The sequence below is a fragment of the Marmota flaviventris genome, chromosome 11 (genome assembly GCF_047511675.1).
Source record: "Marmota flaviventris isolate mMarFla1 chromosome 11, mMarFla1.hap1, whole genome shotgun sequence".
NCBI lineage: Eukaryota > Metazoa > Chordata > Mammalia > Rodentia > Sciuridae > Marmota > Marmota flaviventris.
This window is the reverse complement of record NC_092508.1, coordinates 15,252,889-15,277,864: the sequence shown is the minus strand read 5'-3', so window position 1 is coordinate 15,277,864 and position 24,976 is coordinate 15,252,889. Positions and strand designations below refer to the sequence as shown.

Here is a 24,976-nt window from a genome sequence, read left to right as displayed (position 1 = left end):
GTTTTAAAGTCGCCGAAGCGTCAGCCTTGGACATCAAACGTGTTATAGAGTTTCCTCCGAATATATTTTAGAACATTCTGCTTGCTCAAAACAGTCCATAAGTCTCAGATAAACACACATACACACACAGAATGGAATGTTTGAGCTCCTTGATCATCAGCAATAAAGAGTTGGCATATTTTGATTTGTAGTCAGGTTGAGCCATTGTTTTGAAATGTCGCTTGAGTCTTTTGTGGCTCCAGGTCCTTATCTTCTCCACTGCGGTCATCCATCCTGTTCAAAAGAAGCTGAAACCAACTTTTGCAGAAAGAAAATCAATTGATGCTCTTTGCCTCCACCTCCCCCAAAGGATGAATTTTTTTTTTTTTTTTCTGAGAAGACTCTTCACGTCTAGGCTGTGGAGACCAGAAGCAGGGCCAGTTTTAGCTCCAAGTGGACAGTTCGTTTATGCAATATCTGGCTTGAGATAATGAAAGGCACCTGTGAGGAAACACGCAGCTTTTTAGGTCATGCTGGGACAATTCACAGTAAGGGGCAGTATCAGCTACAGGCTGACAATGTCATACTTAATACCATGGTATCAAAGGATTGAGACTAATATTTTTATTCCTGAGACAAGTTTGACATAACTCTGTGTCCCTGGGATTACACCCCATGTGATCCTTGAGCTGACCTCATTAAGAACATGTGTTTGTAATGCCAGGGGTTATTTCACGTTGGCCAACCCTCATGTTTTACCTACTGGCAATCAGGTTTTATGTCTCAGCAATTAATAACCACAAGATGTTGTGGGCCTCAGTTAAGAAAATAATTATGTAAGGGAGCCCTTACTGGAACAATCAGCTGGTCTCACCACAAAATTGGTACCGGGACGTAAGGCTTAATGATGCCTTACGCTCTCCCTTCTTAAGCAAAAGGTGAATTTATCTCCCTTCCAGGAGTGATCACCCCCTAGAAAGTCCAAGGCTTACTTTGTCCGTACTGCCCATATTGGTAGCCCGTGACAGGGTCCATACTGTAGCCTGTGGTGCTATAGGTGGGTGGACAATAGGACTGAGATGTTGGCAGACTGTCCAAGCTCTTCATATGGTCTAGTCTCTGACTGCAGCTGGCCGACACCGTGGTGGTAGGTTCCAGGCCCCCAGTGAGAGGGGAGAGCGCATAATCGGTCTGAGGCTGATGAGGTACCCCGCCATGATTGGTCAGGAGTCCCATTACCTAAAAGAGACAGTCAAGTTAGAAGACATCAGCACGGAGGGAGCACCAGACAGTAGCCCAGAGCTGAAAGAATAACTCGCATGTCCTATTTTTCTTTCTTTGGAAGTCTGTTAAAGAGCTATCCCTAAGACTGTGACCTCAATTCAAAGTGGCAGCGATATTACATCATACCCAATGATAACATCTGATTGCAGTTTCAGAGAGAAAGGGGGTAGGGAGGGAGAAGGGAGGGACAAGGACAAGGAGGAAGGAGAGGAGGAAGAGAGACAGGGGAGATTACACTATGTCCCCGTGATAAAATCAGACTGGAATTTCAAAGGAAAGAAAAGAAGGGACAGAGACAGGGAGAAATTACGTCTGTTCCTATAGAAAAATGTCTGACTATGTATCCCATCTGGAGGTTTCCCATATCATTTAAAATACTCATTTGCTTATTTTTTTTTTTTTTAAAGTGGAGGGTTAGGGGTGTTACTCAGTTTTAGAGCATTTGCTAGGCGTGTGTTAGGCTCTGGATTTGATCCCCAGCACCTCAAAAATGAAAGTTTAAAAAGTTAGGGCTGGGGGGCACAGTTCTGTGGCAGGCTGCTTGCCTAGCTTGCACGGGGCCCTGGGTTCAATCCTTAGTAGTGCAAAAGAAAAAAAAGTTACATGAATCCAAATCAGGGTTTTGTGTAGGGGTGTTTTGAGACTTGTGTCTTTCCACACTGTCTCAAGAAAGATTCTCCCCTTGTCTTGACTATGCTTCTGTAACTAGAAATCATTTTTCCTTCCCTAAGGCTTCCTCGAGCATTCCTCATCTCTCCCACAGGGTCTTGGTTGCTGGGATGCCACTCTGAGACCTCTGAGAGGTGCAGCCTGCTGCCTCTCTACACCCAACCCAGCACAACACTCAGGACCCACCCAGTGCTATGTGAACCAGTGGTAAAAGATTCTCCAAGCAAAACGTCCTCCTTGTTACCTAAATACTCCTTTCTTCTCTAACCAACGATGCCCATATAAGACGTGTTAAAAGACAAGCCAGAAAAGCAAACACGTTCTTTAAAGTTCAGTTTTTTGTTTTTTTTTTAATGACCCTGGTGAGTAAGACAACCTAAAAGACAAAAGAAAAAAGAAAAAAAAAAAAAAAAACGTGATAACAGAAGAACACCTTTCAGATCAGCTGAATGAAGTGTTCCCAAACTCAAACTCACTGACCCTTGCAACACCTCCTGTTGTGGAAGTAAGTGGATAATTAATTTTGCAGCTGGAAAATGGCCACACAAAAGAGGAAGTGATTTTTTTTTCCATAAAAGCAACAGCAAAATAAATCTGCTGAGTGAAGAGCCCCCAGAAAACACAGTGATGGCAAAATATTTAACCACTGGGGTCCACAACTGCACAACATGTCCATAACCCTCCTGCAGAAAGGAAAGCCAAGCTCTGACTGCAGGCGCTGGTGCTAATTCAGGCAGCAAAACCCTGGGGGCAAGAGCTCCAGTGGGGCAGGGCTGTGGGTCTTGCATCCCAAACGCATCCTAACTCAATTCAAAATCTGGGATTCCGTGGCTTCCTTTGGGAAAGGTTTGCATAATCTTACAGCCAAACAAATTCTTCCTGAACAAAAGCTTTTAACCCATCCATCTTCAATGAGCCCCAAGAGGCCAGGGGAGGGGGGACATTCATCAACTTCTGCGGGTTATCCTCTTTCTCCTCTAGCAGGCTACCCTCCATTTCCCTGGCATTATTGCATGTACACACAGGTGGGAAGGTGGGAGGGTGTAGTAAAGCAACAGTGTGTCCAAATTTTGAAAGATATTCCAGGGATTTACATTTTCTTGAGATATGCAGTGAAAGAGTTCTTTTGAAATGTCTGAAAAGTAGTTATATTCTCAAAAATAGAGATTGGCAGCAAAGCACAGTTTTATGAGATTGCAGGAAATTGAAAGGCACACAATAAAATATCAATAGGATGCACAGCTCTGGGAAGAATGACTTCAGGATGTTCTCCCACCTACGTGGGTTGTAGTTCCTCCCCTTCCTCCTCCTCCTCCTCCTCCTCCTCCACCACTACCAACACCTACCACCTCTGCCTCCACTCACATTATTTTTCTTGAGCTTCTACAGATAATTTTACAGTGTAAACTTGGAAAATTCACAAACTCCCATAAGTGGAGTTTTATATGATGCTGGGTATGTGTAAACACTAAGCCAATTCCTTCAATGCCTGAAAATCTTTTAGTGAGCAACTATAAGAAACCCACTTTTTAAATTACTTGTCATTAAAAGAAGAACCTAATGCCAGTTCATTTCAATAGCAATACAGATATACATTGTGCAGTTGAAAAATTCATAAACTTCACTTGCTATATTAATATACTAAATACATTATCTTGGCTCAGAGTAGGTACCTCTATTTTTAAAGTCTTTAAAACCAAGGTTGTTCGGTGCCAAACACACTTCTTTCAAATCAAGGAACACATATTTGTATGCTGATCTGATGAGCAAGAATCAAAAAAAAAAAAAAATAAGAATACAGAAAATGTGTCTTTTTTAATGAAAGGAGATAATGATAAAGGGAAAATATTTTGTTGTAAGTAAGCTGTATTAAATTTTAAAAAAGCAGTCTTATGAATCCATCAGTTTATAGAAGAAAAATACTGGTGGCAATAGATAAAAGAGAAACGTATTTTAAATTAATAGTATCCTTCCTGAAGATACTTATTTGAAACTCAGTTCATGGTATGTCACTTTAAGGAAGAAATGGAATATTCTAAGTAGTGTTATAGCTGAACAGCTCAGAGCAGGATTTTATTCAGAACATGCGCACTCTCCCATGAGCTATATATGTACATTTTTGTGATAAATTTCTTTTAATCCCCTGCCACATACTTCTCATTTGCATAATTTTGAATGCAGCAGTAACTTTATCTATGGGGAGAAAACAAGAACAAGGAGCATCCTAAAAAAGAACAAAGAAGTTCTTCCTAAAGGCTAAAAAATCAGCTTATAGGGATGTTCATTTAGCAACTTTTTTGTAGTTGCTGTTTTTGAAAACTTTTTAGGGCAGAATTTAACTTTAAGACCTTGGTAAGGTTTTTTGGGGGATGGTAGAGATACAGTACTATCTTCAAGGCCATATTTGTTAGTTCCTCAAAGGTCCCCAGGCAGAGTGACTTTAAAACCCATCAAGGGCTCCCATTTCAGCAAGAGCCCTTGGCCCCATCGCCCAGTATCAACAGTGGCCAATGCCGGGAGAATGAGGACTGGGGACCAGACATCTTTGGTCCCAGAGACAAGACATTCTCCCACAAATTCCTACCTATACCATGATTTTCACATATTGATACAATCACTATCTTAAAATTTGTATAAGGATAGGGAATGGGACATTAAGCCCTCCCCCATTTGGTCTGAAATTGAAATTAATAAATAACTATCATGTGAACTACTTCAATATTTTGCACCAAAAAAAATTTAAAAACTTGAGAAATACACCATTTTCATAATCTGTCATTTAAAAGTTAAAAGTCTGAGGGACAGAGAGTGAATATATCAATAAAAAAATGCTTTACTTTCCCCTAACATAATTTAAAACCTCAAATCTCTGTGGAAGGGTCCCCTTACACTTTTATGTATGTTTCTTTAAAAGCTATTTCATATTTCATGTGCTTCAAGGGAAGCTATGGAAATTTCTTTTTGCACACAAAGAAGTCGGTAAATGAATTTCTTCGAACTCTCCGATACGGTTATAAAGTGTCACCCCGACATATTTTCTTTCTAGGAATTTTGTCAGGATTTCCTTCATACATGCTTTTCCTGCAGCAATTGGTTATTCAAAGCCTAAAATAAAATCTTCATTTGTTGTGAAGTGAACTTTATCCCCTCTCAAATCCTCAGCAAGATATTTCTCCTACAGGTCTGGCATTTTTTCTGTTTGTTTGTTTTTGTAAAAAAATGGGGGTAGGAGGAAAGCACAATTGCCTGGTTTTCATAAACAATTTCAAAGGAAATGAAACAAATTCAAGGATACTCTGTTCTGCCTCTTGAAGGCTGACCACATCCTTATGAGATGCCAAGGAGATCTACGAATGCAGCAAACACAAAGAGCCTTCCTTTAAATAAAGGTCTCTGGTGTCCCACCAGAAAAGGACCAGGGGACTCTTTGGCTGTTTTTACTTTTAGTTGTGTACAGCTCTTAATCAAAGCATATGGGGAAAAAAAAAAATCTATTAGGCAGTTTTCGAAACTGTTACCCCAGACACAGCTAATTGTTGCAAGGATGAATGTGAAAAACAAATTCAGAGCCTTGGACTCTCCGGCTCACAATTCTTCTGCCAGTTTCCTCTGTCGTTACCATTATTAGAGACATTTTCTGAAGATCTCTTTAAACTCATTCTCAAGTTTCAGAATTCCAAATAGGTTGTTTATATCTTGATTGGAAGATTATATGGTTCAGGAAAAACTAACTCTTTACAATTGCTTCATGCCGTATTTCTCTTGAATTAATTTTCCTATTGTAAGATTAAATATAAAAGATAAAAAACTATGGGCCAAATTAAGATTTACATTGAAAATGATGTGTCTGGAAAATATTTGTCTTGGCACAAGTGTTATGGTTTTGCCGTCCGCTGAAAGTGCTCCGAGTTTATCCAAAATCTAACGTGACTTAGCAAATTAGGGTGTGCTCCTGGACGCTTCTTTCCCCTTTGCAGGAATCTTGGTCCCTGTCTTTATTTTCTTTCTTGTTCTTAAATGAGCAGATGTTCTTCTGGCTTAACATTTAATAGCACAGTTTCTTTTTAAACACCCGCTTTGCATGATATATAGGGACTTTCTAGCCCTCCGCCCTTCCCTCAAAAGTCTACTATGTATTTTTTTCCTTTAGATATAATTTATTCCCACAACCAGACCAAAAAAAAAAAAAAAATCAAATGTTTAACAAGTGCTTTTCGCCAATAGGGGTGTCACTGGATGGTTAAATTTCATTGACTATGTTTTTGGGACTGAAAAGCCTCCATTTAAACAGCTGAGACTTTTCTAAAAATGTCTTCAGGTTCAAATGCCTTAGGAATTATCCTGCAGTTGATTAGCATCAAAATAATTAGATTTTTGGTCCTGTCTGTTTGAAAGCTGTAAGAGGGAAGTTGCCTGAAGGCAGAACTTTCTCTTAAGGTCTGTATGGTGACCTTCTCACCCATCTTGAGAGTTAGAGAACGGGCAGGACTGACCTTTACCTAACCAGAGAGAAAGGCAGTGCAGGCAAAGCACCCAGCCAAGTCATTCCTTGGTGGTTGTTGTTGTTGTTGTTTTCCATTTAAATCCTTAGTCCACATTTTGCAAGTAGCTTGTTTAATGCATGATGAAAGGGCGTGAGTACCAGACAAGTGTGGTTCATATGCAGAATACATTTCCCAGCTGCATTTGTGAAGAGTACAGTAAGAATTGTCTCAGTTAAATGTGTGTTCATCTATTAGTCCTCTGGACTATTACGGAAATAACTTTTATCTTACCAATTTCTTAGTGTATCTATAATAGAGCTAAAAAGTTAATTTTTTAGCAACATTAATTTTTTATTTCCTTTTATTTTTCTGGGTTTTTGTTTGGTTGGAGTATTTGTTTTTGTGGTACTGGGGATCAAACCTGGGGCCTTATGCATATCAGGCAGGTGCTCCCCACGCTGAGCTACACCCCCAGCCCAGCAATATTCTTCAGGGTCTGATGACTAAAATACAAATTTAGACAAATAATTAGCAGAGAAATTCCTTGCAAGAGATGTTTGACTGTGTGTGTGTGTGTGTATACATACACACACACATATATATACATACTAAGTTCACTTCTAACAAGTGATGAACACATCTACCTATTATCAGTACAACAAAGCCCCCTAAGAAAAAGCTCATTTCACCTAAATGAAAAAGTATGCCCAGTTAATACAATGGGTATTTGACTATGTTAGATCCATCATGGTCATAATAAAATTCTCATATGTTTTAATTCATTTACGCATGCCTGCATTTAATGTGCTTTGAGACCATGTCTACAATTAATATGATTTATGAGAAAAGAACATGTGCAATTTTGGGGGTACACCATACATATTTTTTTTCTCCTATGAATGAAAAAGTATAAGAAAATGGCTCAAGGAAAAATCGTTGGCCCAGAGCACATTAAGATGGACTGACGGAGCCCTGAGTAAACTTGGGGGAGTTAATGATATCCTCTTATCTGACCCTGACACATTTGCAGCATGTAATTTACAGAAGCTCTGTCCAGGGAATCTTGACAAATGCTCCTAAGGACGTCAGGGCAATGTTCCATGCTAATGTAAAACAGATGTGGGTCAGATACCCCCATTCATCACTTAAGCAGAGTCTCAAACTCTTTCGGGAGGAATGACATTACCTGCTGTTAACTCTCCTCCTTTCAGGAAATTGCTCCCAAACACAGTAGCCCTCTAAAGGGTATACACTCAAACCCATCACTGTTTCAAAAACCCATCTGAGAACATGACTGGAAAATCAAACATATATCTTGGTTTCATTTCATGACTACTTCAGGACATGTTTGCTCAATATTAATTGACCCTTTGGGACTCAGGATTCTAAATACAGAAAGGAACAGGTCCTATCCTTGGGCATCCCACAATACTTGAATGAGCTAGTATTTTAAAATTTCTAATTATCCATAAATTAAACCTACATTTAAGGAAATGCAGAACTGATTCACCTTGATGATCATTCTTTGATGTGAACCTTGTTGAATGTTAACTGTGCAGCTCTGACTGAGACTCACAAGCAACATCACAAACCAGAGATGCATGTGACCTTTTAATAAGAAGGGCTTCAGCTCTGCCCTCCTCAAGCTGAGAATGTTGGGCCACACTATATTCCTTTTCCCCTAAAACATTCCTCTCCACTCAACAATCCAACAGCATAGAGGGCAGACATTCTGACCTACTGAAGGAGGAAAATAGTTTCCCAACTCAACAAGGAAATTTTTTCTTTCATCCAGACCATGTATAAAGTAGGCAAATATTTCCATGGTGGCCCAAAGTCAATGTCACAAGAGTCCATCTACCAAATACCAGAAGACTACCCAAAAAATGCCCTGCAACCCTTCTCTTCATGGGAAGGAAGGTGCATCCTTAAGATATAGGAAAAATAAAAATAAAAAACCATTGAAAACACCAAATAATGCTGGTTTAAGGGTACTACCAATCAGTAGATGTCAGGAAAAAATATATATGTATTTCTAACCAGGGAAGGTAGAAGACAGTCTTGCAAAAGTCTAAGAATAAACATGGTCTTATGGGAAATGCACTGGGGTCTCTTTCACAGGCTTTTGGAGAAAGTGGAATGAGCATTCATTGAAGATGCCTGAAACCTGTAGCAGCTCTCCAAATGTGAGAACACATCTGAGAGCACAGTCTGACAGGAACCAGAAGCAACTGTGCCACTGGGTGTAAATACCATCTACCTTAATTCCACCCCACATCCAATTGCACCGAGAATGCTGCTTGTTGTCTTTTGCCACATGAAAACCTATTGGTATTCCTAATCCTAAATTTGCACAGGCAACTCTACCTAGTTGGGAAATATACGGGCCCTCAGCAAAGTCAGTTCTGTAGGTCTTTGATCTGCAGAAATTGAAGTCTGTTCCTGTAGACAGGAACAAGATAAAATTTTTGTAATCTTGTGATTAAAAGAATGCTCCCCAAGGGCTGGGGAGATAGCTCTGCTGGTAGAGTGCTTGCCTCACACACACAAGGCCCTGAGTCCAATCCCCATCATCACAAAAAAGGAAAAAAGGGAGAGAGAGTGCTCCCCAATTGTTAACTCAAAATCACTTACACCATCCCTTCGTTTCCAGAACCTTTCTATCGCACCCATTGTTTCCGCCATCTTTGTCCTTCTCTGGTGAGAGGGAAGCACCTCTGGGCTCCAGATTCTCTTGTCTGTGAGGCTAGGTATCATGCTTCCTGTTCTAATCCAGAATTTTGTATTACAGAAGATGGGTGGCATGTTTTAATGTCTTTATGTCAATATTAAATTGCAATAAAACCAAGAATTAGCAACAGTAGGCCAGCCGGCTTGCTCCTCACCCTTAGCTCTTGTTTTTACTGTGGTGGGTTCTCATATTATTATTATCATAGTGATTCAAATATAACCAGTTTTAGAGCATTGTATTTATGGGGACTATCTTATCCTAGCACTAAAATGACTGCCTCTGAATGAACATCAGTTGGAGTCTTTAAGCTGCCTCAGTGGAATTCTTGCAAACACCTCTAGTCACCAAGAGTCTGCCTTTCCTTCTATGTCACTGTTTCCACATTTGCTTTGTTTGTTGGAGACAAGCAAAAGGGATTTTTTGGGGGTTTTTGTGGGGTTTTGTTTTTTGGTTTTTTTGGTCAGAGGTTTGCGTGATAATTTTAAATAAACAATAATACAATCCTTACTTTAACAAAAATCACTTAAAATGGCTGGGACCTGTGTTCCTCAATATAGTTGTATGGGACAATTCTTTTCAAGATTTTCCAGGTTTAGCAAGAAAGTGAAACAGAAGATGAGATAGCTTGAACAACTCAGCTGAGCTAGTGGGTAGCTTGGAATTCAGTGCTTTTGACCTTAAGCCTCTCTTCAGATCCTTGACTTGCACCCATGCTGCAGCCAATTCACCACTAAAGAAGAATTTCTTTATCTCTCCCTCCCCTCCCCACTATCATGCTGAGATTGAGCCAGGGGCATCTTACCACTGAGCTGCATTTCTAGTTCTTTTTATTTTCTTTTATTTTGAGACAGATTCTCAGTAAGTTGCCAAGGCTGGACTCCAATGAGCAATCCTCCTGCCTCAGCCTCCTGAGTCACTGGGATCACAGGCAGATGCCACCGAATCCGATGAGAATTCTCTTTCTTTTCTCCCTTATTTGCCTTATCTAAATAGTTTAAACTGCCTTATCTAAGGAAAACCTTGAGAGTGTGGAATTCAACAAAGGGGCTCCACAATCAAGTTGGAGAATGCTGAGTTAAACAAAATTAAACAGTTTTCCATACTTCAGGACTTGTCAGAGCCTTTAGTAGGCACCAGGACCCTGACAGATAAAGGCATATGATTGTGACTTCCAATTGTGCATTCAGAATACTTTTTCCCCAAACCACTGTACCAAAAAGCCCATTTTGGGGAAAAAAAAAAACTTTATTATGAGGTTCCGTTTGGCTTCTGGGTGCTCAAAGATAATTACAATACAGTTTTATTCCTCTTGAAGCTAACTGTCAAAGGGACTGGGAATGGAGGCATAATAAGACAGTACCATGTATGGTATGTCTTAACAAGATGTAAAGATAGTAAAGTGGCATCATAGAGGATAGAATAAGAAATTTTGCCTGCAAGAGCTAGGGAAGGACAAGTAGACCCTGCACTGGAATTTTTCCCAAGGAGTCACACAGAGGATCAGTTCCAGAGGGGGCATTTATGAATCCCAGAACAGATGCAATCATTTAACTGAATTTTTTAAGTGTAAGCTGCCCCAAATGAGACATTAGGATTTTGTAAGAAAAAAAACAACAACAGTCATTTCTTTAAATAATACTTGCCTCCTTCATTAGCTCAGCCTGAGAGTTAGCTTCATAGCCATCCCACAGCTAAGAAATAACCCCTTCGATGTAGAAATACCACCCTGGGATCCTACAAAAGGCACTGGCTCTAATATTAAGCAAAATAAGTCAGGCACAGAAAGACAAAGAGCATACCTTTCACTTGTATGTGGGAGCTCAAAAGTTGATCTCAAAGAAGTAGAGAATAAAATAGGGATTAGCAGAGGCTTGAGGAGGGTGTTAGGAGGGAGGAATAGAGAGAGGATAGTTAATGGAGACAGACACAGAGCTGGATAGGAGGAATAACTTCTAATGTTCCACAGCACAGTAGGACAACTATGGCTGACTTAGTTAAATATTTCAAACTAGCAGGTAGAGAAATTTTGAATGTTCACAACAAAAGAAATCATGTAGCATGAGGTGATACATACTCCAGTTACCCTGATTGGATCATTACGTGTATTTTAATGTCACACTGTAACCCATAAATATTGTGCCAATTAAAAACAAAAGCATAGTTGCATAGTTGCATAGTTTTAAAACAGCACTATCTCAAAGGCCTCCCAGTTTGCCATCTCTCCATTGATCATCAGCAGGGACAATGGAATCACTAATCCAAGAAACTCTTGTTTACTGACCTCAAGCTAAACGTCAAGAGTAATTTTTAAGTATTATACTTTGAAAAATATACACCTCTGATGAAACCCAGACTGTTTTGCAGAGACAGATTCTTTAGAGAGGGAAAAAAAAAAAAAAACACAACAAAAAATAGTACACAACTAATGACTGAATCAAGTCTCCTGTGTCCACAGTACAAAGCATACATTCAGCCCCTAATTGAATAAATATGCAAGTATTCAGATTTCTGTAGATATTGCCATTTTGCAAATGCAGTAATAAATTAAAAGCTTTACATTGCATTCCAACCAAATATAAAGGGTTGATTCAGACCATTGGCCTTGCCCTAGAATCTACCACAACTTTTCTGTATATTACTGACTACAAAAAAAAAAAAAAAACTTTTTATTCTAGTAGCTTAGATATAAACTAAGCAATCACACTCCATTTTTTTTTCTCCTCAATGGCTGAAGGGATTTAAATGAGCCTAAACACCATGGGGTCATTGCCGTTGATTGGCCCAATGTACAGAAGAGTAAAGCTGACACCATTTCTATTTAAATCAACTCAACAGACACACAAAAAACAGTTAATGCAGCAGGAAAAAATGTTCTTGTGGCTCTCTTCAGTGGCATGATGTGAGATGCAGTGATCGGTTGCTGCTTTCTCCCTGTCTGCAAAAAAGGAGATTTGGTCCAAGTCACTGCTACTCTCAGAATCCTCCAGCTCTAACTCAGGAGGCCACAGCCAAAGCCTACCTTTAAAAAGCGGGGCTCTCCTCATATTCCTTAAAGGTAGCAACCGCAGCCTTCAGAACAAACCAAAGGCACTAGGTCCATCCCAGTCTGTGGATTCTACAAATGGAAAATCAAGGCTTTTCAAGAATGGTTTTCTCTGCTTCAAGAGCACAGCGTGGCAGACTGGACACATGCAAAGGGCCCAGGGTGCTTCGGATATAGCTGGAACAGGCTCATTTATGTTTGTAAACATCCTTGAACCTTTGTGAACGTGTAAGATTCCTCAAGCCCTGGTAATGAGCTCGTGAGCTGCTCTAAGAAAGAAACAAAATGACCCTGGAGCTTTTGAGAAGCTGCCGCTTTGGTCCGGAATGTCTGACCCAGCTTTGTTTGACACCCAACAAATCTCTTTAATCAAAATCACTCCTCTTTCTTCCACAGATGAATTTCTGGAAAGTGTAAAGGGAAGGAAGGGCCTCCTTTGGGAAATGGGTTGGTGGCCAGCCACCTGCTCGTCTGGTTCTTCGCAATGATAAAAGGTGGGCAAAGGGCATGGGATTTGTCAAATGGACAAAACAAATGGCTGACCCACAAGACCAGCAGCAAATAGCTCCTGGATGTGTGCCCAAAGATGTCAGAAAAATTTCTCTCTTGAAACAGGAGCTGGCCACAACACCAGGGTAAACCCTACTGCTTTTACCTGAATCATCAGCACAAGAGAAGACAAGGCTTTTGCATGGGTGGTGAAAAGGACCTTCACCAAAACATAGAAACAGAAAAGTACCCATGGCGACCATTTTTAATAGTCCGTTTTTAATGAATGCATCCCTTTCTTACATCTTAGATGGACAAACAACCATCATCTTGCCTTGCAGCTAAAGAATTTGAGATCATTTGTTAACACTGTGGTCCAAAAAACGACAAGGAAAATCAAAAGCAGTCTTGAGTTTTGTGTACACATATTAACACTTAACTGCTTCTCCCTAATAAGTTTCAGGATTAACAAATGTTTGTCAAAAGAAACTGTGCTGAGCAACTGAAATCTAATTTGAAATGGAACCAGGATAGTCTAATACATATATGCATGAAATGGAGAAGCGGCCTAATAAGCGTAGCTGACACCAAATATGCAATTTACATACATTACACACTAATAATCTCAATTTTAATATTATTCTTTAAAGGCAACTGGATGGGTGGTTGAGTTAAAGGTTTTCTTTTGTAAGATGTGAATAAGAACAGAAGTTGATCCTGGCGTCTTCTGCCATTAACCACAATCTCGTTAGTAAAGATCTCTCTGCTCTTTCTGGGTCTATTCCAGGGAGGGCATCTCAATCCCCCAAGGTCGGGCGTGAGGATTCAACCAGACTTAGACGAATGGTCAATAAACTTGATGAGATCTGCAGACCTACTCTTTGTTCCTGAGGTGCTGAGCGGCAAGCAAACATTCAAACATCTTCAAGCCTGGTACACAAATCTTTATGAGACTTTTTTCTTTCCTCTAGATTATCCATGAAATAGGACAGGTGTACTGGTTATTCAATTACCTCTTACCCAAGACCTGGACAAAATTCAAATGAGGCCTCTGAGCATAGCTCTTACCATGGGGATTTATTAATAACAGTTTAAAAAAAAAATAACAGTTAAACGTTCTTTAAAACAAAACCTTTTTATGTAATTTAAGCCTATTTTTTATATTTTCATTGGTTTCACTCATAAACTAGAAACTAAAATCTGCCCATATGCTCTAAACATAAAATGTGTTCATAATAATCCAGATTTATACCAAATGTATTTTTAAGTATTGCTGAATTGAGAGGTACTCAAAATTTATGGCCTCTGAGGTTGCAAACAGGACTTCCTCTTTTTAAGAAGGAAAAGGCTTTAAATGAGTGTAGGAAGGGCTCCGAAAGCTTCTTGGGTATCAAATGGCTCCGTAGGAAAAAAAAAAATGTCAACGATATAAGAGTAAATGAATCAAAACCATATGGATCAAATTTTCCCTAAAATACACAGTTTGAAAAATTAAGGAGGAAAAGTGCTTGGCAGAAATGTGTTTCAGGTTTTACCAAACCCAAAACATTTGAAGAATCATTTGCAATGGTTGATGAACCCTAAATTCAAGTGGCCCCAATTTTGTATACTACAGAACAATAGAAAGGCTGCCCAGGAGCATGGAATCCACTGATACTATTTTTCACTCAAGAAATCCCTAGAAGCCGTCACTAAGAAACTGTGGAGTTTGTTGAAGGAGGGTGGAGGTGGGCGTGAAATGATAAAAGTTTGTTAATTTCATTGGTCTTGTTTTGGGGGTTTGGCTATGTGTGTTTGGGGGTAGGAGAGCAGTGTGGGTCATATTTCTTGCCTAGGAAAGTTAATTAGAAGAATATGAGCCAAATGTTAATTAGTCTCATGTCTTAAGCATATGGTAGCATTTCCTGGCACTCCATATTCCAAGACCATTCCCTGTCCCTCCTGCACATGCTGAAAGGTGCTGGAAACACAATGTCTGAGGATGAAGGAGAAATAGGTTTCTATTTCCCCATATTCTGTGTTGTCCCTACAACAAAAGAACATGTAGTTCAGACAGTTATTCTGAGAAAGTTGAAAACATTGGGGTTTTATAGCCAATCACCCACCTCACCCATCACTGAAGATCTCTCCTCAGGTAGCCCCTCTTGGATCCAGCTTTGGAGGGACTGGAAGCCCAGTCCTCCATTTGTGAAGCCCTCCCACCATGTTTACAGAAAAATCAGCTCAAATGTCAGTACCAGAGCCCACAGAAAGCTTCTCAGAACATTATGCATCCTTTGGTAGAGACCAGAAATAAAAAATATGTAATTTGAGGAACTTTTAAAAAAAAAAAATTTAATGTAATTTGTGTTCACAGAAGAATTAGTAACAAATAGGAGATAGATTTGGTGCTTAACCCTGCCAGGAACTCATTCTGTTATTTAGATGATTGTGTTGTCTGGGCCTCAATTTTCCCACAAGTAAAATGGGGATGCTCCCCAGATAGTTGCTGATTGTTTGATAACAAAGAAAAATTGCCATCAATTAAGTTGCCCTGGTACTACTTTCAGCAACTCAAGGAAGGGTATGACCAAAGTTTCCCATTGTTTCTTGTTTTTGTTTTGATTTTGGTATTCTGAGATTTAGTCAGCCACAGTACAGGACAATGCCTTGCTACACTATCTGACCATCTGTACAGGTGTGAACACTCTGGATCCTTGTTTCCCACTTGCCCCCCATGAAGCAGAGGCCTTCCCTGAGGAGAGGCCTGGAGATGTCTACGGAGCACCATTTGGCAAATGAGTGTTTCTGAGCTTTAATAAAATCTTTGCTGGAGACATACATTGTGAGAGGCACCAAATGAAAACCAACATTATCTACGCACACATACAGAGAAATGGTCTGCCTACCTTTATGCTGTCTATTAATTCCATCACAGAAAAAAAAAAAAAAAAAACTAGAAAGTCCAGTCTATGATGATGATCCACACACAGCCCAGCTCATGATTTCCAAATGGTCAACAATACATCAATTTCAATGATGCCAGAGAACACAGCAAATAAAATGCAGAAATATTTTTAACATGTCAAGGAGCTTCCAGAGAAGAGATCTACAATGAAGGGACCAAACCTGGAAAGGCAAGACATATTACATACACTACCACCCCGAAAGGACCCTAGAAAGCTAGAAAGTGATAAGCAAAAATATTAACAGTGGCCTCTCTGGGAGAATTTTTTTCCTGGCTCCAAGGATATTTAAATTTGTTTCCATCTTTATGCAAACACATGCAATTCTTTTATTACTAGAAGCAGTTAAGAGATTAATGGAAATAATATTTAGCAAAAAATAGTATAAAGTAACATGAACCTAAAGTTTACTAAATTATTTTTTAAAAATGACTAAAACCCTCTGCCTCTGTTTTTCCATAAAGCCTTTCCTCTTCACTCCAGCATGTGCTATGGTGGATGAGATCTTAGACCAAGAATCCTGGAATCTAGTCCCAATTCCCTCCCTATTAGTCTTATGGCTGCCAGGTCTTTGGGGGCCTTAGTTGAACCATTTGCATAACTGATGACCAGACAGAAGTGGAGCAGGTAAAAGAGGAGGTGAAAAGGAAAAGGAGAAAACACAATTGCAACATGAATTCTTTGTTGGCATCTTCTGATCCAACATGTTAATCAGTGCTTCTCTATAATAAGCAAATGATAATATATATATCCCTATAATAAACATATGTGTATAAATAAGCAAAAGAGTCACTGTTTTTTTTTTAGTCTCTTTTTTAGTTAACAGGTAAACCGTGTTACTAGACATCTTCTTTTTAGTTGTAGACTAAAAAATTTATTTGTATGTGGTGCTGAGGATTGAACCCAGTGCCTCACACATGTGAGGCAAGTGCATTACCACTTGAGCTATAGCCCTAGCCCTTCTTCCAATTTTTCTTTATACTATTTTTAAGAAATAGTATATTTTTAAGAAAGCCAGACAACCAAAACTGGTACAGGTACCTCTGGTATACATAAAGGCATTTGTGAGAAGTGATAAACTCCAATAGTTACAGAAACCTGAGTTCCAATCCCATTTTTTTCTACATCACTAATTTACAAATATGTTTGTTGAGATAGAGAATCATTCCTTATCTTGTTCTCCAACTTTGCCTGAAGAAATAAGAAGAAACTTCATCTTATTCATCTCTTTCTTTACTCATTAGCAATGCTACCAGAACTAAGACAACACAGGATCTTAGGCAGAAATATGTGGTAGAAACACAAAATATCCTGGATATTTGCAAGGTAAAAAGTGATTAAGGTAACATGTAAGATGTAATAAGGAAAAGTTGCCTGTAGAATTTTCCATTGCTTCATTAAATGATTCCACTCTACCACCAACTCTGAACTCTGTCAGTCTTCTTAAAGTCAAAGATTAGCAGCTGGAAGTTCAGGTTCTAGTAATACCACTTAAGTAACACCTATATAATACACTTATCATTGCATCCAAGATAATGTAATACAAGAAACTAGTTGTTTCCAACAAGAATACAAATTCTTGTTCTTTTCCTTATGATCAACTAAAATGAGTTCTAAGAAATGCCAGTGGAATCCTGCATCTCACCTTACAAAAGTGGCTAGAGTCAGAGTTCACATCTATGAAAACTTTCAACGAAATCATGTTCATAAGAAGCTTTTCTATGGCCCTAAAAGACTAACGTTAAAAATCGCAGACATAACTGCTTCCTGTGTTACTTCTAACCGGTGGAAGAATCTTCTGTGTGATGCATGTGGGCACTTTAAAGACGACTATTAATATAAACCCATGATTGTCATGCAAAATCACATTCACAAATGCCAGTCCTCAGACATAAAATGCATTCAAGTGCTGTAGGAAGCACTTTGGTTGTTTTCATGTTGTTATTTTGCAGTTGAGGTTTAAAGCCCCCTTACTTCTTTTTTTAATCCCAGGATGTGCTATAGGAATCTATGAAACTTAATTACATTTAGTGTTACAAAAAAGGATTTATGAACTGTTGCCTTTAGGCGGAAATGTTTATTTCATTGCCTTTGCTATCCATTCTTTTCAACTCCAACGGCTTTGAACTTTTCAGCTGCTCAGAGTTATCACCGTTGTGCAGAGCCCAAGAGCTCCACTCTAAGACACACACGCCACGAGTTGAAGAAAACCAAGAAGGCAAAGATATATGAGTCGTTATTTTGGCCACCCTTTGTGCCATTAAAATCTCATTTTCTGCCTATTAGAATGCCCTCTCGGTGCTTAGGCGGCGGTGATAGTCCGTGATTAGTGTGTAATTGAGTATAATTGTCTTTTCACTTTTCATTTGTGTCATTCTGAGCTTCTCTCTGTTTTTCTAACCACCAGGAGGAAAAAAAAGAGGTCGAGAAAAGATAAAGCTGTTAAAACTCTCACTCTCAGCCCTGAAGAGATTCTCGATTGCAATTATAGATTGCAACCCCTTTGTGACATTTCTCCAAATTTAGTGGGCAGCTATCCTTGCCACCTGGGCCAACTGCTCTCTAATAAAATCAAGTGATCTGTATTTAAACAACTGCTAATAATGTCAACCTCAGACAGATGCCACATGTAGGAAATTTAACCATCCCTCTGACATGCAATTATCAAGGCAATTTATTAATGTGATCTCCCAAGAAAAGCTCATAGTCCAATGCAAATTAGAAAAACAATTACAACATTCAAATATTTATATATTCCCAAAGAGCAGAAATTCTCCTAATTTGTGCATTTATAACTCATTCATTCCAAGGATCCATAGCCATCAGCTGGGTCTCTCTCCACCCAACTTGTCTGCTTGCTCTCCAATTGTTTTGTCAAAGATTTGGTGTTTTCTCATGAGTTAGGTTTGTTCAAAACCCTGTCAGCTGACCAAATACCATTTGAGGCAAAAACCAACCAAACAACAATAACAAAAAAGACCCATCCTGTTTGTGAGGTTCTTAACCAAAGCAGAGCTGGGATAGAGAAGACACATGACAAATGACTTAACAACTCAGTGTAAACACAAAGTCTCTGTGATTACCTTAAGAGTTGCTTGGATTTTAAGTCTAAGTTACAACTTTTGATGCAGCAGGAGGAAGGGTAGAGAGAAAGGAAACTAGAAAACTGAAATCATGTGGCTTGTATAAAGAATACATTATGGTTTAAATTTGGTAATTCATTATTCTACCGCCTCGGGGAATTGACTATTTGGTTCTGGTATACAGCAAATCAGCTGTCTAGAACCATGGGACTGACCTGAGGTGAAAGGCCATTGCCAATGGCGGGGTTCATGGGGTTGGAGGGCCCCGATGGAGGCACAAAGCTGTCTGAATAGCTGGAAAATCCGTGCCTGGTGCTGGGGAGGCAGTAAGCAGAGCTGCTGTCCGGGTTTGAAGGAAGAGTGCTTTGGTGTACGGTGCTCGGAGGAAGCGGCTGAGGTCTGTGAACAGTGCTGCTGGGATCCGACACGGCTGAAATGAAGAAGGCTGTCAGTGATAAAGCTCCTCTAAAGGCCAGTGAGACAGGTTCAATGCAAAAGTTCACAAGTCACCAAGCCAGTAGCAGCAACTATGGCTCAGATGGAATGTGAATTTCAAATGCATTTCCTAACATGCAGGTGCAGAATCACTCAACAAATAGTCACACCTATCTTTGGGCCTATTTGCAAGTGTATGACTGGTATATGCGCTCATGACATAGTCACCTGGAATATGAATGCAGAAATCACATTGATAACATCTACAAGCCTCTTTTGTCAGTGAAAACTATTAATCAATGTGAGAATTCGCCAATATCATGACTGCAACCTCAAATTTCCTACCAAAATGTACTTTTTGATTCATTTAGGTACTATATTTGGTACTATAATATTAGGTACAACTACCTAAATATCAGTATGATAGCACAGTTTCAAGTACCTGGCATGCTATATATTCTTAATCCAAAATCGATTTAGTCTTACAATTCAACATTACCCAGTTCACTTCTACCTATTTGCTAACACACAGTAACTTTATCAAAGCTTCCCTTCCCTTCCCTATATTACCACTCCAGTTAGTAACCATTGGAGAGCTTCGGGTAATTACAAATTGGAGCAGTAACATTCTAACCAAGAAAAAAGCAAATCACATGTTTATTTGTTGTTTCCTTTTAAAACACTGAAATAGTATTTCATTACAACACAGTTTATCTAAAGAGATTCAGATATGTCCTAAGACAAACTATGTTTCTGAAATGTGGCAGGAACATTTAAGACAACCTGATGTCACATAATTGACATACAAACAGCACCGAGGTCAACTTAGGGAAAGAATTCACTGTATAATAAAATATCCACCAGACAGAGCGATTAGGAGTTACATCTAATCTCAGTGACTTCCTTTCTGTGTACCTTGTGGAATAGCTGTGGGCTGGTACGAGGTCTCCGACAACTGGTATGTTGGCAGGGTTGGCATGGCAGTGGGAGGGAATCCCCCCGGAATGAGATGGTTGAAAGCCATCAGCTGATTGGCTCCAGCTTGCTTCCTCCATCTTGCACGGCGGTTGCTAAACCAGACCTATGGATTTAATTTAAAATTTGAGGATTTCACTGATGAAATAATAGTACATTCTTAATGAATTTTTCATGCTAAAACAGATTAAAGGCCCCTTACTGACAGGGCATAGAGATGCAAGAGTCTTCCATCTTTGGTGTTTTTTGGGAGTATTGTCAATGGTGAAAGCAGAATGAAAGGCCAGGGGTCAGCAGAGGGCATGGAGGACCTTCCATGGTCTTGTAGAAGCCCCCATGATCTTTGTAATAAATAAGGGTGAAGACTGCTGAGCAGCGGTTGCAACTATACCAGCTTTCCACTGTGACCATCAGCACCCATCCACCTTCTTACCACAGGTTTTCTGGCAAGCATTCATGAGCTCTGGGACCCACACAGGACAACCTTACATTTGACCTTGCTTATTACATACACCAAGCCTTGTGTTTTTATGCTCCTATCAGTCTTTCTCTGTATTTCCACAGTCATTATGGACATATCTCCGAGATAATCAGATAAACTGAGCCAGAGGATAAGCAAATGGAGCCATTTGACCATCCCTTTCAAAGTTTAAAATCTTACACTGATCTCAATAGAAATAAAGGCCAAAGTGTTTCCAAAAATTAAAATATTTTTCATCTTAAATAGTTTATTTATCATTTCTTTCAATAGTTTTAAAGCACCTATGATACTCTGTGCTGGTCACTGTGCTGATATAATATAATAAAATACTTCCAGGGATTCAAAGTCCAAGTATTGTGTGTGTGTATCAGTGGAGAGAAAGAACAAAAATGGCAACAAGAAATATAACTGAACATCTAAACTGTTGCAATATAAGGCCTTCCATGAGCTACATGACCTTATCCAAGATTTTTATTTGCAGAATGTAAACATAGAACTTGGGGTAATTTTTCCAAGGTACACACATAATGATTACCACAAGAGAAGGTTTCTATCAATTAAAGAACTTCTTTTTTTCTTTTTTAATCAAAAGTTAATTGAAGCTAGGTGTGGTGGTGCACACCTGTAATCCCAGCTACTCAGGAGTCTGAGGCAGGAGGATCACAAGTTCAAGACCAGACTGGACAACTTAACAAGACCCTGTCTCAAAAAATAAAAAAGGTTTGCAGTGTGGCTCAGTGGTAGAGTACCCTTGGGTTCAACCTCAGTACTGCCAAAAAGAAAAAAAAAAAAAGGTTCATTAAAACTTAACATGAACAAAGCATTTTATTTGATGTTGGAGGGATAAGAGTGGGTGAGGCAGGACCCTTACACTTGAGGGTTTCCAGCCTTGTCCTCATGGAGCTCACAGAGAAGTCAAGGAGACCAAAATAAGTGCTCACTAAAGCTCCGTGTTTCAAGGTACAGAAGATCAGGACATCTTTAGAATGGAGGCAAAATTGCAGCTCATTTTACAGTTTGGATATGATTTCCATAAGGAATCTTTCCAGATGGAGGTCACAATTCAGAGTAGAAAGACTTGACCAGACTAAGAAAAAAGTGAAATATGATTTCCTTCTAGGACAATACTAACAATTTTACAACTTAGTTGGAATTATTTAAAGTCATATGATTTACAAAATATAATAGGAAACGATTTTTCTTCCTTCTGGAGCAAAAGACTCAATTTAGCACTTGCTCAAACTTCCATTACTCACCCAAAAGTCTGAAAAAAAGATTTTTCTTCTCTAGCCATGGTTACAACACTAGTAAGAAAGGTGGATTGAACTTCCACAAAATATTAACATTTAATACTCTTTATTTTTCCGACAGGAAAAGAAGGTAAATCAATATTTCCCATGTTGATACATAATTGAATCAGAGCTTTTACTTAACTTAATAAATTGCCACCTGGGGTAACAGAACTACAAACAGCAAGCCCTTTGGGGTCTGGCTTTGTTGTTTTCTCTTTGCAAGTCTGAGTGCCTGTCACCCAGACTCCCAGAGGCATCGTGGTAAGAAAACCATTTTCCCAAAAAATCAAAGGCTGAATTTTCTCTCTGATAAGTGGATGCTTATCCATAATGGGGTTCAGGCAGGGGAAAAATGGAGGAACTTTGACTGGGCAAAAGGGAGGGAGGGGTATGGAATGGGGGCAGAAAAGATAATGGAATGAGATGACATCATTATCCTAGGTACATGTATGACTGCACAAATGGGGTGACACTACATCGTGTACAACCAGAGAAATGAAAAGTTGCCCTGCAATTGTGTACAATGAATCAAAATGCATTCTGCTGTCATATATACCTAATTAAAATTAGTTAATTAATTAAGAAAAGAAATCCACTTTCAAAGAAGAGCTTGGGACAAACTGTTTTAGAGTCACATTCATGCTCGAGTATACCCTACTCTACCCCCTATTGTGGTCATAGCTTCATATTATAAACCCTCAAGGTAAAAGAGGCACTTCCACTCAGCCAAGGTGGCCCCACACACCTTGCTAGACCAACGATGCATGTCTCTGGCTTTACGTGCCAGACTGGGAGGAAAAATAAACTCCCCAAAGTACAGATGTGATCTTGCTCCTGCATATATCTACCATCCTCAATGCCAGTGGTGAGACCCTCCATGGAGACCTCAGAAACCTACACACGGATTCTTATCAGAGCCTGCTGCCATGCTCTCTGTGCCAACTTCCTTCTGTGACCTTTAGATAAGTAAACCAGGTTAGATTTACCACAGGGCAGCAGTGCCTGATCTCCCCACCCATCTCACCTACTGTTCTAGCCAGACCAAAACTCAATTTTTAAAAGCAAAGAAGGTCATTGCTGGAATCATAAAGAAAAAATATCAGAACTTTCTACAAATTCCTTCAAAAGATAGATTCTAGGAGTATAAGGATTTGAGATTTGTTTTCTTTCTTTCTTTTTTTTTTTAGTAACACAAATAAATTTAAAAGATTTTCAGTAAACCCACCAGGAGCTGGTTTAGGGGTGGGAGGTAAAGATTTTTATTTAAAAATTCATATTTGCAATATAATATTTTATGTCTACAAAACGGTGTTGATAAATTGCTGAGAAACAAATCTTATTTTACTGAAAAATAAGCCTTCAGCAAGAGTTTCCCAAAAGCAAGAATTTAAATGTTCTTTAAATTTAGGCTCAGAGGGCTATTATTGAGAGAACCAGGGCATAGTGAGGACTGGCCTTCCTGTCTCTGACCATTTAAATAAATTTTTTATCATCTTACCAATGACAACCTTCTTCATTTCCTAGAACTAGCCAAGCCTGCAAAAAAAAAAAAAAATTGAAGGAAAATATACTGAAATTGAATGCTGAGAAGTAGTCTTTGCCCTCTTCATGCTTTGAAACTCAGAAGAGACATATCTTCTTTTTTTAGTAGAAAATGATGTCCTTGAAATACTCTTCATTTTAAATACCCAAATGGACAAAGCACAGAGATCCTGGGACGCTATTATCTTCCTATATTTAACTGAAAAAAAAAAATCTCTTGGTACTCAGAAGTCTTAGATAACTCAATAGAGAATCACTAATTCCTAAGAGATCATCAATGACATGTGTAAATGACATATGTGAGTGTAAAATACTAAATAAATTCATCTAAAATAAATGGAGAGTATTCATTATTCAGTTGCAATTACTATAATTTTTCCTGGTTTTGAAAAGAAATACAAGAGAAACAAACTGGCCTTTGATTGATCCTCTAAGAGAGAATATGAGTTTTCCACCAATTTTACAAAGTCAGCTACATACCTGATAATGTGGTTCTATGATATGTAATTCAATTCAATGTTCCTCTCTGCAAAGCACATGACCTGGCTTCCCAGGTCACTCTTGGCATGTAAGGAAGTGAAGGCAGGTTTCTGCATTGGTTGGTAACCTATTCTTAGGCACAGTTAATTGCCTATAATTGCACTGTAATATCACAATGCATCTAAACACCCTCAAAGCAAGTTTGCACTTCATTTGATAAACTAGAGCCCGGTGCATTTTTGTCCACCCCCTGGGCTTTTCTCTCCCTATACATCTCTGTACTGAGTCCAGTGATAAAACTATACCTATTCCTTTTGGAAAATGATCTTCACATGAACTTCAGGAATACTCAGATATCAAAAAAACTTTTCAAGGCAAAATTTAAATTCGTTGAAAGATTCCCCAAAGCATCATAATAACCAGGAAAAAAAAAGATTATGAATTGCAAAAGAGGAATAAGATATTCGTAAATTTTTCTCTTTATGAGCAAAGTAGCCAACTTGTTCAGATCCTCAACAATAGAAATTGGGGAAAATTGAGTACTCCCCACAGTAATGACACAAAAGGTTTCAATGCAGAACAGCAAAAGCAGAGTTCCAGCTCCTGACTTACTACTTCTGTGACTTTGAACAATTTGCTTATCAGTGGTGGGCCTCTGATTTTTGATTTGCTAAAGAGAAAATATTTTTTTTAAAAACTGCCTTGCAATATGGTTGTAACAATTTAAAAAGATGGAATCAAAGCACTTCAAAGAATATATAGGAGATATTATGTATTCAATAAATGTCAGCCGTTGGCTATGGAGATAGCTCAGCAGTGGAGTGTTCACCTAGCATGCATGAGGCCCTGGGTTCTATTCTTAGCACTGCCAAAAATAAAACCAAATTATAGAGTCTGGAGTTGTAGCTCAGTGGTAGAGTGCTTGCCTAGCACATGTGAGGCACTGGGTTTGATTCTCAGCACCACATATAAATAAGTAAATAAAATAAAGGTCTATCAACAAGTAAAATATATCTAAAAAAATAAAACATAAAATATTACCTCTTCATTAAAAGTCTCACACT

General features: G+C 38.9%; 1 protein-coding gene across 3 annotated transcripts in view; it reads right to left on the bottom strand.

The window, feature by feature from the left end:
• Window positions 1-375: 375 nt before the first annotated feature.
• The window catches only part of Pax3 (paired box 3), a 90,877-nt gene continuing 66,276 nt past the window's right edge, over window positions 376-24,976 (bottom strand). For all 3 annotated transcript variants that reach the window (XM_027941828.3, XM_071619352.1, XM_027941829.3), the window contains exons 6-9: window positions 20,058-20,223; window positions 18,923-19,137; window positions 972-1,218; window positions 376-480 (exon numbers count right to left, since the gene is read on the bottom strand). In XM_027941828.3, coding sequence (XP_027797629.1) covers window positions 446-480; window positions 972-1,218; window positions 18,923-19,137; window positions 20,058-20,223 — 663 coding nt within the window. In that variant the 3' untranslated portion in view covers window positions 376-445. The remainder of the gene's footprint in view (window positions 481-971; window positions 1,219-18,922; window positions 19,138-20,057; window positions 20,224-24,976) is intronic.